Source organism: Syngnathus scovelli, chromosome 20 (genome assembly GCF_024217435.2).
Source record: "Syngnathus scovelli strain Florida chromosome 20, RoL_Ssco_1.2, whole genome shotgun sequence".
Classification (NCBI taxonomy): domain Eukaryota; kingdom Metazoa; phylum Chordata; class Actinopteri; order Syngnathiformes; family Syngnathidae; genus Syngnathus; species Syngnathus scovelli.
The window spans coordinates 8,422,463-8,436,478 of record NC_090866.1 but is presented as its reverse complement, the minus strand read 5'-3'; the positions used below and the strand labels follow the sequence as shown (position 1 = coordinate 8,436,478).

General features: G+C 38.2%; 1 protein-coding gene across 1 annotated transcript; it reads right to left on the bottom strand.

Annotated features, from left to right (window-relative positions):
• Positions 1 to 29: 29 nt before the first annotated feature.
• On the bottom strand, positions 30 to 12,709 carry LOC125990160 (visinin-like protein 1). Its single transcript, XM_049756958.2, has 4 exons — positions 12,493 to 12,709; positions 9,218 to 9,384; positions 2,439 to 2,654; positions 30 to 1,797 (listed from the first exon to the last, which is right to left on the bottom strand). Exons 2-4 carry the CDS (start codon positions 9,377 to 9,379, stop codon positions 1,600 to 1,602), a joined length of 576 nt encoding a protein of 191 aa, XP_049612915.1. The 5' UTR covers positions 9,380 to 9,384; positions 12,493 to 12,709; the 3' UTR covers positions 30 to 1,599.
• Between the last annotated feature and the right edge of the window lie 1,307 nt (positions 12,710 to 14,016).

The window sequence follows — 14,016 nt, the reverse complement described above, 5'->3', positions numbered from 1 at the left end:
TCTTTCTGTCTGTATTGAAACAAGAGAGGTAAAACAGCCCATAGAGTTCCTTTTATTAGATTAAATCACAACACAGGGTGTAGTGCAGCCATGTCATCGGGAACACAATACATGCTACAAAAGAATTCTTGTACACAGTTGCCTTTTGCTTACATTTGGCATCTTGAGCTTCGCAACAACAGACATGTAGTTAGAAATGCTCCCCCCCCAAAAAAAAAAAAAAAAATTGTGGAGTTTTAAAGGACAAGCTACACTACTGAGGAATAAGTATTAGAACACAATTGCTAATGAAACACTAGGCTGGGTTGAATTAAAGTGTAAAATGGGAAGGGTGGATTTATTTACTGAAAGTTAATGATGGGTTCTCTGGGGAAGGCCCCACGCTTCGACTGACCTTCGTGACACTTTGCATTCATACAATGAGCGCCGTATATTAAAAAAGTACAAAAAGGCTGAGCGGGTTAATTGTTTAACGAGAAGGGTTGTCCTCTTGTTTCAATGAACGCACTCTTTGACAAAGAACTAAAAAGTTGAAATGCAGGCCTAATTCTTTTCTACTCAATTTCCATATTTGTACTGACCTGCAAAGATCAGTCTGGAATTTATTGTGTTGAAAAACACATTCATAATTTCTGCCGTTGAAAGGCAATATTTAAAAACCCAATTGATTGATTGATCCTTAATCAGGGATGTATGTTCTAGATTCGTCCCTTCTAATCAATGGCGTGCAATTGACTCATGATGGTGTGTGATGCTCAAAGTTTGGGGTTGAGGGTTACTACAGCTACAATGACACACAGCCACAGTATAAGCAGGGAGAAAAAAAAATGGCATCCCACAATGATGTGGTTCCCCACCCTTTTCTTTCAAAAATAAATCTTTTCCTTACAGCTATCAGATTTGATAAGGCTTTCTTGTCCTCAACCGCAGGGTGCAAAATGTTTTAAGCATTTTAAGGCAGAACCTAAAGGCATGCAAAATATCTACATTTTTTTTTTTTTTTTTAATATTTCTGACAGTACAAGCATGTTTGAGAAGGTAACGCCGGACAAACCACTTGTCTGTTGTATTATCTAAAGCTAATATTTGACAGATAGAGGCAGATGCATAACCATATAGGAATTTGGTTTGGTTGATTTAAGTAAACACGCACAGCTAGCATCAGTGGAACAACAAATAGAGTATAGCGGAAAATCCAGTGTAGCACGTCATTGATGCTCCGATAGAATGAAACTGGAGGGAAAAAAAAAAACATTGCACACTTCACATTTTGGCATTTGATTTTTTTAAAATAATTTAAATATATATTTATATATCTTTATATATTATTTGTGCGTGGCATTATTATACAGTGGCATACTGTTGTGTATATGTACGTGTGTGTGTGTGTGTGTTTTGTTAAAGCAAATAACATTCTCATGCACACAAGTGTTTCAAACACAAGAAGCAAGATCCATTGAAAGGTCGTCCAAGCATTTTTTCTGTTATTTGTTCAGTGGAAATAGCTGCAAACTGAATGGAACATGAAATTCTTTCTGTGCAGTCCGTGGCGGTAGCGGCGGTGGCGTCTTGTCGGGCTTGTTCCGCTCGCCCTTCATCTTATTTCTGGAGGTCGCACTGCAGGAGTAATACAATGGAGGGGTCACTCTTGGCCGCCTCTTTGAATTCGTCCAGCGAGATCTGGTCGTCGTTGTTCTTATCCATCTTGGAAAAGATCTTGTCCACACGCTGCGCGGGCGTCAGCCCGTCCTCGTTCATTTTCATCATGATCACTGTGCCCACCATTTTGTAGATTGCCTGCAAGGATGGAATCAGAAGAGCAGAACTTGGAAGGCGGAAGAACAAAAAAGATTATGGCAACAGATTTGGAGGAGCAATATATTCTCCATTAATGGAGAATTGTTCCAGTCTAAAAAGCTTTTGGCATCTTGTCTTTATTTAAAAAATAATTTTGTGGTCCTACGTGGAACCCTACTAGGTCTGATGACAAATTGTGGCTCCTCTCCATCTTTTAAATTCTCTTTTGTTTCTTGCAGTGTACAATGAACAGCAGCTGCTACACCTCCTCCCACTAGGGGGCAGAATAGGACAATAAAAACGCTTCATTTTTCCCTGATTTTCCACTTGCCTGGTTTTGGAGCTCACAGACAAAAAGCCCCAGGCTTGAAGGAAATGTGTGAATTGGCCTTCAAGATCCAAGATATCCAGCAGGCGAATATGATGACTCATACCGACTGACTCCCGAGTTTATCTCTTGCCTTGGTGTCTCATTGTCAGTGACTCCATAGTTTCACACAATGTCTCCATGGCAAAGAACAAAACTGAGGAAGTTGTATTACAGTATATGTGTGTGGGCAACCACAACTTGGTCGAGAAAGTCGTAAACCGGAGAAGCCCACATTTTGGATTCTACATTTCGTGAAATGATCAATCCCTACCTCGATGATCTCCAGCATCTCCACCCGTGTTATCTTGCCATCTCCATCCAGGTCATACATGTTGAAAGCCCAATTAAGCTTCTGCTCGAAGCTACCCCGTGATGTGATGGACAACGCACAGATGAACTCTCTGAAGTCGATGGTGCCATCACTATTCTTGTCGAAGGTCCTAAAGGCGTGCTGGGCGAACTTGGACGCGTCACCATAAGGGAAAAACTACAAGGGGAGAAAAAAAGTGAATCTTGTTTTAACGGACTAACGAATTCAAAGGAAAACAACAGCATGTTTGTGTGACCTCTTAATAGATTTAGGAGGTCAACACACTGATTTGTGAAGACCAGCCTTTTGTTGGGCTGCCATATCCTGGAACGGCAGGGGACATATGGGGTTGAGTTGGCGTGAGGACAAAAGCCAATGAGGCAATGAAGGAGAGAAGAGGAAGCAACTGCAGCCTCTTAAGAAGCTGCAAAGTTATGAAACACATTGTGTTATGTAAAATCTGAGCGAGATGGAGGAAAGAAAGTGGGACAGATGGATGAGGCGGCGGCGGGGGGGAAGAGACTAAGATTTCCGTGACTGCAGTACTTTGACTTTTATAAGTTTAAAGCGGCAGGAGGAATTTCTTTAACGAGGGCGATGAGGACTTGATCATATTTCATTCATCCACAGGTGTCAAACTCAAGGCCTGGGGGCCCAGATACAGCCTGCTATATCATTTTATGTGGCCCGCGAAAAAAAATTGTGCATCAAATTTGTGTTGTTACTAGAATTGCAAATTGTCTTTACTTTTAATATCTTTTATTTTTAAATATTTGACCAGTTTTTACTCGTCTGATTTGAAAACGATTTATTTGTCAGTTTGTTTTGTAGTTTTCACTGTATATAATATGAAGCGCTCATACATTTATTTATTTAATGGCCCTTCGACAGAATGGCCAAAAAAATGGCAAAAAAAAACGAGTTTGACACCCGTGCCTTAATCAACTACTGGGACAATTCATTCTGCATTATTGCTATGATAAAAATGACTTAAAAAAAAATCAAAACAATGTAGTTCGGTAAACTACCAGTTAGCCATGCTTCTTATTAAACTTTAGTATTCTTTATATTTATCCTCTCTGTGTTACCCTCTGCTAAATCTTCTTCCCATCCCGTGGTTGGGTTTTCCAATTCTGTGATGAGGTTGGCTTTACAAGTTGAATGTCAGAGTTTATACAGACGCAGCTGAGAGTTAACATCAGTGGATAATTTGAGCCTGGCACAAGCCAGGATGGCGAACGCACACGCAAAACACATACACACACTGTTGTGTAGCAGAACATTAAAGCCTCTCTAATCAGGCTGCAAGCTGGCACTGGTGATCATCCAAACACTTTGATTGGCAGAGAAGAGGAAAGGAGACACTTGACAAGTCGCACTTCAGTGAAAGCCATTTCTCACAGACTGGATGCAACATCGAAGAACAGATGCATAATTTAGTTTGTGATGGAGCACACACACACATGGTGAAATAGCACAAAGAAGTTCATCAGGAAGTGAGAAAAGGATTTAACAAGTTTGGGTTGAAAATAACCCCCTTAGCAGCAACCCCCAGATCCAAATTTGTGTTTTGCTTGGTGCTCTTTAGATAAGAGCTAAGCTGGACAGACATCTTGCAGCTTAAAAGCTTTCAGTGATGAGCTTGCAAGGGTCAGGATTTCAAATGCGGAGATTTTGTTATTCTATGTTGCAGTTTGGGGAGTTGCAGATTGCATGTAACTGGATTAGCCGTTATCTGGAAAGTAAAAAGGATCGAATGGAGCCAAATTATAAATACAGTATATTAAAAAAAAAAATCTCCAATTTGAAGCGATTAAAATTCCCTCACTCATTATAATGTGTTTGATATTGCAGTTCCTCTCCTGCTTGATCAATAATTAAATTAAACAAGCTGTGGGAATACAGAGCCTTATTAAAAGTGGACTGAAAAGTATATGACGTTTGTGGAAAATAATTATTTTGAATTTGTGCTTTATAACAAAATTGAATTGGATTGAATTCGATTCAGCTGCATCCCTTGGGGGCTAATTTACTCACTGAGTTTCCCTGCCAATCACATGACCAGCTAGACCGGGAGAAGATCCAGAGCCACTTTCAAGTCATTTCAGACTAGTCACAATGCTCCGCTCGGGAATAACCAAGCACTATATTGCTGAGATTTATAAATACTTTATGATTTTAGAAATCGATTCATCAACAGGACAACATTACAAATATGTGCAATATTCACACTGTTGCCGTTTCCTGCCTCCGATGTCCTGACTGTGTTCTAATTCAGATACAGATGGGCGGCCAAGCAGGGCAACATGCAGAGTGTGACTCATTGCTTGGCTGCCAGGCTTGGTAGGTGAACCTGGGGTTTACTCTCCGCTTGTTGTGACGCAGTTTGCATGGAAATATTCGTCGGCAAGCAGCTTGAGTGAAGTGAGAAGGCCTTTTTAAACACTCAGCATCAGCTTGTAACCTTCTCACGCTTATCCGTGCACAAAGACAATGGCAGAGAAGAGCGGAAGCAAAAGAGGGTAGACTGAGAATTCATGCGGAAGCGTGTGATGTGATGCAACTGTGACACGCAAGCTCTTGTTCTAGATTATCTGGATGGCCATAATGTGGCTGAATTTTTTTTACAGTCATAAATCCATAATAGTGTACATAGTATAATGTCCTGTCTTTGCATGCATACATGCATAAGATGATTATTTTTTACATAGTATTGTCATATTTTACCTTCATGTATTTTCTGCTTAGTATATTGGCAAATCACTGTTTCACCAATTTTTATTTTATTTTTATTTATTCATTTAGATAGGACAGTATTAGTTTGATGAACACTAAAGATATAGACATATATACAAACGTCCCAATTAGCCGGAGCTAAAATCACCTAAATAAGCGAATTTACTTAAATTGGGTTAGCCAGTTGATTTTCATGGGTAATGATTTTGTTTTGTAGATTACAACTAAACTAACTAACACTGTTGGATAAATTAGTTTCCATGTTTCAATAGGTTATATTATTTTAAATATTTTTTCTCCCATATTTTCCTATTGCTTTAACAATCGAAAGCAAAGCAAAAAAACAATTTTAATAATTATAGTATTCAATTACAGTACAGTTAAAATATTCATGAACCCTAGAGTGTGTTCAGATGCAGTGCAAAACACTAATAAAGCATTTGTGGTTTCTTACCACTTGTGGTGGTGTTAGCATTTCCCTCCATAATGGGATGCTCATAAAGTGGTAGGCTGTTTGTTGTGGAGTTCCCAAGACGGAGCTGGACGTGCATATTAAAAGTGGAAACATTCATTGTGTTACTGGTTTTGTTTCCTGCCGTGGCTCCAGCAGGGGCTCGTTGAAAACAAGTTTCAAAAATTGGTTTCATCGTAGGGACGCTTTCAGACATGCTTTGTGATCTTTGGGGCTAAAATTGAACTTTTTAGTTTGGAATAACTTAAAATTTTATACAAATTTCTTGCCGTGGAATTTTTTCTCAAGGATGGAATTCCTATAGGAGGGAAATATGATTTGATATACACTTCCGCACTATAAGGCGCACTGGGTTATAAGGCGCACCTTCAATGAATGGCCCATTTTAAAACTTTGTCCATATTTAAGTCCATATATTTGGACACGCCTGCCGTAGTGGCTCAATATTGGTCCATATATAAGGCGCACCTGATTATAAGGCGCACTGTCGGCTTTTGAGAAAATTGGAGGTTTTTAGGTGCGCCTTATAGTGCGGGAAATACGGTACATCTTAATCAAAACATTAATATTTCAAAGAATGAAAAAGTGACCTTCTTGTAAATGATATTTTGAATTTGATATTACTGCCTTTAAAACGAGATAAAAAATTATATGTTCTGAACTTATTCTTTTCATTCAAATCTCACAGGCGCAATGTCTAAAAATCCTGTATGCTAAAGTACATGAGTGTGAATGAATCACAGTAATGGTTGACTCGTCTGAGTTCATCAAGCAGCATTCGTTCGGTTCTCACTAAGATGGGTGTGAATGTAAGTGTTGTTTCTATATGTGCCTTGTGACTTACTGGCGACAAGTCCATAGTAGCTTGTAACAGGCTCCAAGCGTGTTTTTCATGTGTGGAAATTGAATCGATGGATGAGTGTGATGGATCGCCTGTGTCAATGTGTCAACACGCGTACCTCACATTGCACCCTTAGCATCCTAGTGACCCTGAAATGAATAAACGGTAGCCAATATATGAATGCAATGACATTTTCCAAATACGGTAATCCAGAAAAAGCACGTTTGCTGACCCAAGAATAAATAAATTATATATTAGTGTCCGTGCTCATCTTGCTCAACATGTTCGTAATGATCTTTGAGCGTGACAAGTGTTTCAGGAAACATCACCAGCTCTTGTTCCAAATGGCTTACAAAGGAGCTATGTATCTGGCATGTGAAATTTCACACACTGACGTATAAGAGCCTCAGTGAATGAAATGTCACAACTCGACAGCCATCCCTTTTGGCTACGGTGGTGTCAACAATAGCACCGCATAACTTCCAACTTCATTTTGAAGTCAAAGTTTTTCCTTTGGTGTTATTGACCGACATGTTTTTACATGAATTAAGATGGAAATCATTTGTGGCATACTATCCAGCCATTCAAATATCTACCGTATTTTCTGGACTATAAGGCGCACTGTCGGCTTTTGTGACAATTTTAAGTTTTTAGGTGCACCTTATAGTCCGGAAAATACGGTAATTGTAAGACTACTTCTCCTGCTATACTATTCAGCAAGGCTTCCCTGTTTAACAAAATGCTTCTTATTTCATGACCAAATAATAATAAAATAAAAAAGGGCAATTTGCGCTGATGTGGGTGTGAACAAAGTCCATACACTGGGTTGCCCAGCATGGCACACCAGATGCGATGGCACAGCATATCAAGAGGAATGAAAATGACTTTTAAATACCTTTTCTTTTGGCTGATTTTGTAAAAGTGCTGCATTTTTTTTTTGTTTGGATCTTGCATGACTCCATCAGAGTTAATGACTAGTAAATAATGCACACACACACATTCATATTTTTCTTGTTTTTGCCCATTGGTTTCCTGTTTTCAAGCAACACTACCCCCCCCCCCCCCAACAATCACTCTTCACAGGAACAATGTGTCCTGTTAATGTGAGGTTACAGCAGATTGTTTTTCCACTTATCAGTGGATTTAAATAAAGCCCTATCATGGATTCCCTGTTGCCTAGAAACACAATAGGTTGCATCAATAATGGGATATTCCATTCAATTTGTGGCTATTTTGTGCAAATTTACCTGCCTGTGTTTTTTGTTATTGTAATTTTCATATTTACTTTATGTAAAAAAAAACTGTGTGGTGAATTCTGATTTTTGGGTTGTTCTATTTTAAATAATTTGAAGAATGTTATTAGAATGAATGGGCGGAAATGGAAATTTCACATAGTTTTTCAATTGAAAGCTTCCGAGCCATGACGCAAAAGTTTCTTTCCTGGTTGGGAGCTGATGCGTGAACTCCATTGGCATTTTAAAGGAAGTGCACTTGTGACCTCAGTGCCCGTGCAGGAGGGTCTTATGTAACTGAAGCACCCTCTGGCATTTCCCGGCACCGGTTATAAAAGATTAATGCTCATTCTTACGCTGCTCACAATGCAGGCTGGCATCTGAAGTCTGAAGAATTGTACGCAATGGGATTCAACACAAATAAAAAATGACGTATACACCAACGTAATCAGAGTAACTATACAATTACACGGGGATTTTATCAAACTATAATATGCGGTAATTGAATTCAGTTTTTAAAATTGTTTTTAAAATACAAATTAGACTCCTCTAAGCGGCAGGCAGCCAACAAATAGTTGTAATATTTCTCAAAAAACCCTCCCAGTTGTGTTTTTTGTCAGTTCAATTGTGAAATCGTCACTGTTTATAAGACTAAATGAAATGAATAAGTCATTGAATAAATTCACACCCGCTGTTTAATGAGATACAGTAGGACAAATATTAACGTGAGTAGAGGCTAATCTGATATCTGCATCTCTGTTGGTTTTCCGCCCAGATACAGAAGCAGCAAATGGGACCATGTCGATAGTTCTTATCAAATATTATCAATTTATAATCAACAAAATTGATTAATGCAGAGTGGTAAAAAGAAATGAATAATAATAAATAAATAAATTCATAATGACCTAATTTGACCAGATTACTGTCTGTAAAACTTGCTGATATATTCATACAACTATCTAGCAAAAAAAAAAACAAAAAAAAAAACATTATATTTGGATGTTTAAAAGGTTTCAGCAAGATATCTGGTTCATATTTCTGGAAAAAATAAAAAGACTGAAAACGCAGGCATGTCTGTGGGAGTGATCATGGCCGATTTAATTCATAGCCAATCAAATCGGCTAACTAACTAACCAGCTAATTAATTTTAAAATAACACATTTTAAAATAACTAATTTTTTAAATTTAGTTTGGTCACTTTGAGGTTTTCAACCACCTTCAATCCAACCATCTTAGCAATCACCGTTGCTAAGATGTGACCCCAAGGTCAACTGAGTGCAGAATGCTCCCATTGTGGTTTTAAAATTGGAGATGGGACTCTGCTTTTGTTCAGTCTAGTGAACGTGTGTGCACAGGATTGATTCCTCCTTTGATTTTTCTCTATTCTTGGACCTTGTCAGAAGGCAACCATCTATTTTGGGATGAAATCATTTGACCAAAACTTTTGCGTGTGATTCACCTTGACATAGAGTTGCTGGAACTCCTCTAGGTTCAGACGTCCAGTGGGACAGTCCTTCAGGAAACCCTTGTACCACTGCTTCAGCTCATGTTCATTGAATTCTGTATTCTTCACCAGGTCTTCCATCACCTCAGGGGTCAGCTTGCTGTTCTGTTTCCCCATTTTGCCTGCACACAAACACACACACACATACAAATGTCTATTACAAAAAGAGAGTGGTGATTGAATGAAAACTGAGATTGCTGCAGAACTCTGAATGTGTTTGAATAATGTCTTGTGTTTGTGTTTAGTAATAAGTTCAGCTATGAGGAATACATTTTTATTTCTTCATTTCATCAGCTAGCTTTATTAGTTTTTTTTCATATTTAGAAGCAGCCAGTCAGAACCAATGAAATCAGTTCAGCCAGAAGTGTCAGACACATTATTTTGAACTCACATTTTCTGCCATAATATCCACAGTTGAGTAGAAATCTAAAATGTGGGGATTTGTTGTGGTAATTATGGTGCAGCAATAATGGGAATCCCTGCGAGTTAAATGGCAATCCGTCAGTGACAACAAAAACAAAGCCATCTGCACAAAAAAATGGAAGCCATTTGGTGATATGCAGGATATTTACGCCCTTACTATCATGTTGAACATTTGAAACACTCAGACAAGACCGAGGCTCACAAGTCGTGTCATTTTATGTAGACTTGTAATTACAGATAAACACTAGCCATGACTGACTGTCATCAAAACTAGACGTTGGATTCTAAGATGCTATTTCAGCCATGACATTTGAGCTAATCAAGGCTCTATTCTTTTTGATTTGTGTTCACATCTTAAAAGGAGCAGATTGGAACGAAACAATACAGAGATGCACGACATTTTCTTGATAAAATAAATTGTTAATCTGATGTATTTGCGTAAAAACAATATAACAAGGCTGATGGATTCATTTGGGCAGCGATGGTGTGTTAATGGAGTCAATTCCAGCTGCATAAAATGGCCGCCGAGAAATAATGTTCTCATGAATAAATAACTCTATTGTTCACTTTGGACAAACCCAATAGCTACTCTGTAAATTACATTTTCAAATGAGAAATATGATGTGTTTGTATTACATTATGATGAATTGTAAACTTGAATGAAAAATTCTTACTGTGTTGAGTATTTTCAATGACTCCCTCCTTTAATTGACACAATCCTCTTTTATTTATAATTTTTCCAAAGATATAAATAAAAGTATCAGTGGAAAAAAAACGGGGAACTTCACTTGTGCAGTGAAGCACAGAAGTTCCATCTTATATTATATCAACCTTGAGAGGACATTTTAAAAAAAAAATCCTGAGTGATGGTGCAGCAGTGAAAGTGAGTAAACAGAACATATAACAGCGTTTTGACTTTTGTATGTTGTCAGACTAGATGGGCAGAACCTTGAGGCGGCATTCGTCAGAAGATAAATGAGATTTTTGCGGGGTGGAATAGGTGTGTGTGAGCTTTTGGTAGACTCTAAAGCACAGGTGTCAAACTCAAGGCCCGGGGGCCAGATATGGCCCGCCATATCATTTTATGTGGCCCGCAAATTGTGCATCAAATTCGTGTGTCATTACTAGAATTGCAAATTGTCTTCACTTTTAATATATTTTTTTTAAAATAATTGACAAGTTTTTACCCGTCTAATTTGAAAACGAGTTTGTTTTGTAGCTTTTACTGTATATAATATGAGGTGCTCATACATTTATTTTGATTGACAGTCATAATGGCCCTGCGAAAGAAGCTATGACTACAATGCGGCCCGTGAAAAAAATGAGTTTGACACCCCTGCTCTAAAGAATAGTCTGCTCCAACAAATACCACCAACATAGGACACATACTATTGTGGTATGACCCTTGCTTGGGGTGCAAAAGGTCCAACTGCTGAAATCTAATGGAAAACTAACTGCTTATAAGGAAGGATAAGGATACAATCTGCAATTTTAAATTACAGACTTGCATCAATATATTTTAGTAGATAGCGTGCATCTTGATTTTCATGCAGAGTCAAGCCTTCTTTAGCATGTTTGAGAATTTGGCACCACTGCGCTGCGCTATGCTGGGCGTGTCTCTGAGCAAGCTGTTCTGTACATCCACCCTACTGTGTATACTAGATAGATCTCACACTGAGTTTCACCTAAAACATAATTAGCGATCCAAAGCAACTCTCATAAAGACGATTTGACCATGGAACACATCATTCGAAAAGATTTTAGAGTTTCCACTGTTTCCCGTGATGGAGTATTCAGTCAATTCATTAGATGTGCATTTTAGTTCCTTGTTGCATAGTATGGAAGACAAAAGGCAGATTATAATTATTATGATATAATTGCTTCAGGAATTAAAAAGACATTCAAGCAACATTTCTTCCTGAAGCGAATGCTTTAGTGTGTGCATGTTCAAAACCAGTGCACACTTATCTTACTTGGTGATACCTCAAGGGAAAAATTCTACATCTATGTTAGTTTAGAAAAGTGCCAGTGGAGGTCAGTGCGCAATGCAGAAGAGCAAAATGACTCCAGACTAAATAGTTTTTTTGTCCTCCTAACACTTGAGGATAGACTAAAAGGGGGAATCAATGCCGACCAGTCGTCAGCATGTATGCGGATGTCAAGACAACACTAAGGTTGATCTAACATCGTGCAGAAAGATCATCACCACAGTCAGGCGGTGGGATGGCTATTACGTAACACAAGCTCCCTTTACCATCATTCGCTTGATGACCTTGAAAAGGAGTCCTGACAGGGGAGGGAAATAAGCTTTGGACAATGTAGATGGTGCACTGTAAACACATGATTAATAATAGGTGTGTTTCAGTATATCTGTGCGTGTCAGTATGGAGAATGACCAAGAGTGCCGATCATCATGAAAAAAGATGAGGAGGTGTGGTCAACCTGCACTGGTTGGCAAAAAAGTGGCAGATGGACTGATTATGGAAAACACTTCATGTTCATCTTCCTTTCTCACACACGCGCACGAACGCACGCACGGAGAGTTGCAACTTGCATTTGATTTTATGAGCTATATTAAATGTATGAATTATTATTGAACAGGACAAGTAGTCAAGCTCTTCACTTTAGTTGTTGAATCGGAACTCACGCAAATGAATCATTTTATGACCCAAAACCTATCCGGGTAAACATCTAACATTACTCTCAAAGAAGCAGAAGGGATGACGCACCATATTGCATCATGCATTTGAATATTAAATAATATGTAAATAAATAAATACACTAATGTTGAATGGAACATATCTTACCTGAAAAGTCGAATAGGGAAGTCCGATCTAATATATGGAGAGATCCAAAACTGCAAGGACGAAAAAAAAGAAAAGAAACGTCCTTAGTTGAGCTTGTCTTGTAGTTCTTTTTATCGGATTTTGATTTTCTTTTAAATGATGAGTATTGTAATGTCGTTGGTTGTGATAGTGAGCGGTGCAGGTGCGTAGGATGCTGCTGCTAAATGCACACTGCCGTGATGCACTGAGCAAGAGGGAGAGGGGGGAGATGCGCTTATCTCCTCTGTGTGTGCTCATATGCTTCCCTAAACTGCGCGTGACGTGAAATGGCATAAAACAGCCTTTTCACGCATACACCAAATGTCCGTAAATAATCGGCTATAGTTAGCCAAACATCAAATATGACACCGGCTTATTTCGAAATCAGTTCGACAATGACGTCATATTTCTCTCAGGCACTTTGGCGCCAATCAAGGTTCTCGACAGTGAAGCCATTTTAAGCTAGATGCTAACTAGGGGGAAAGTGGCGTCCTGTTGTCGGCTCCTGGTTAAATTGGGAGGCAGGTTTAAAGGTCAGTTGAGTGTGTGAGTTATTAACTATATTAAATATTACTACTACTAGCCATATTATAAATTTGTTTAGACAAGTTGCAAGGTCTTACCTTCGTACCTTTTCCCGACAGTTTCGGCAGCAACTTCCGCCTTCATCAGTGTCCAAAGTACTACTACTACTACTACTAGTACTACTAGTACTACTACTACTAGTACTACTACTATCTACTACAGGTATTATTATTAGTTCATATGTAGGCTGTAGAGTGTTAGATATGGAGTTAGATTGGAGTCAAAAGTTTTGTACTTAAAAAAACGAAACTCGTACTTGAACATATAAAACTTGAAAAAATTGAAAATGAACGTGTTGAGTTTGAAACTTGACAAATAAAAACATGACTTTATTTTTCGAGTTGAAAATAGTTTTGCAAGTTTAAATAAGACCTCAAATCTTGAAAAATAAATGGAAGTGAAACCTGAAAATAAATATTTTAGCCAAAAATTTACCATAAAGAAGCAAAACTATTTTCAACTCAAAAAAGAATATTTTTATTTTGAGTACATTTTTATTTTTTTCAAGTTTCAAGCTCAACATGTTTATTTTCAGTTTCAAGTTTTATTTGTTCAAGTACGAGTTTTGTTTTATCAAGTCCAAAACTTTTGACCCCTATCTACCTCCATCGTTAAAGTGCTAAGACTTAAACGTAAATAATTTCAACAGTATTGCTACTGCTGATCACATTATTTGCCTTTCACCCATCAATGACAGGTCAGCACTACTATCTTTTTTACTTTGTATTTGATGTGCAACATAAGAGTATAATCGGTATTTCTATTTATTTTTTTGACAGGTTTCAGTTGAGAAGAAAATGGATTTTACAGTGCAGGGACGACTGAGCCTTGAAGCAGAGATTGAAAGTTCTCTCTCCCCCAGAAGAACTACGAAAGACTGTACAGTGATGAATAATGCAGGCACCAGAGGTAGGCAATTTA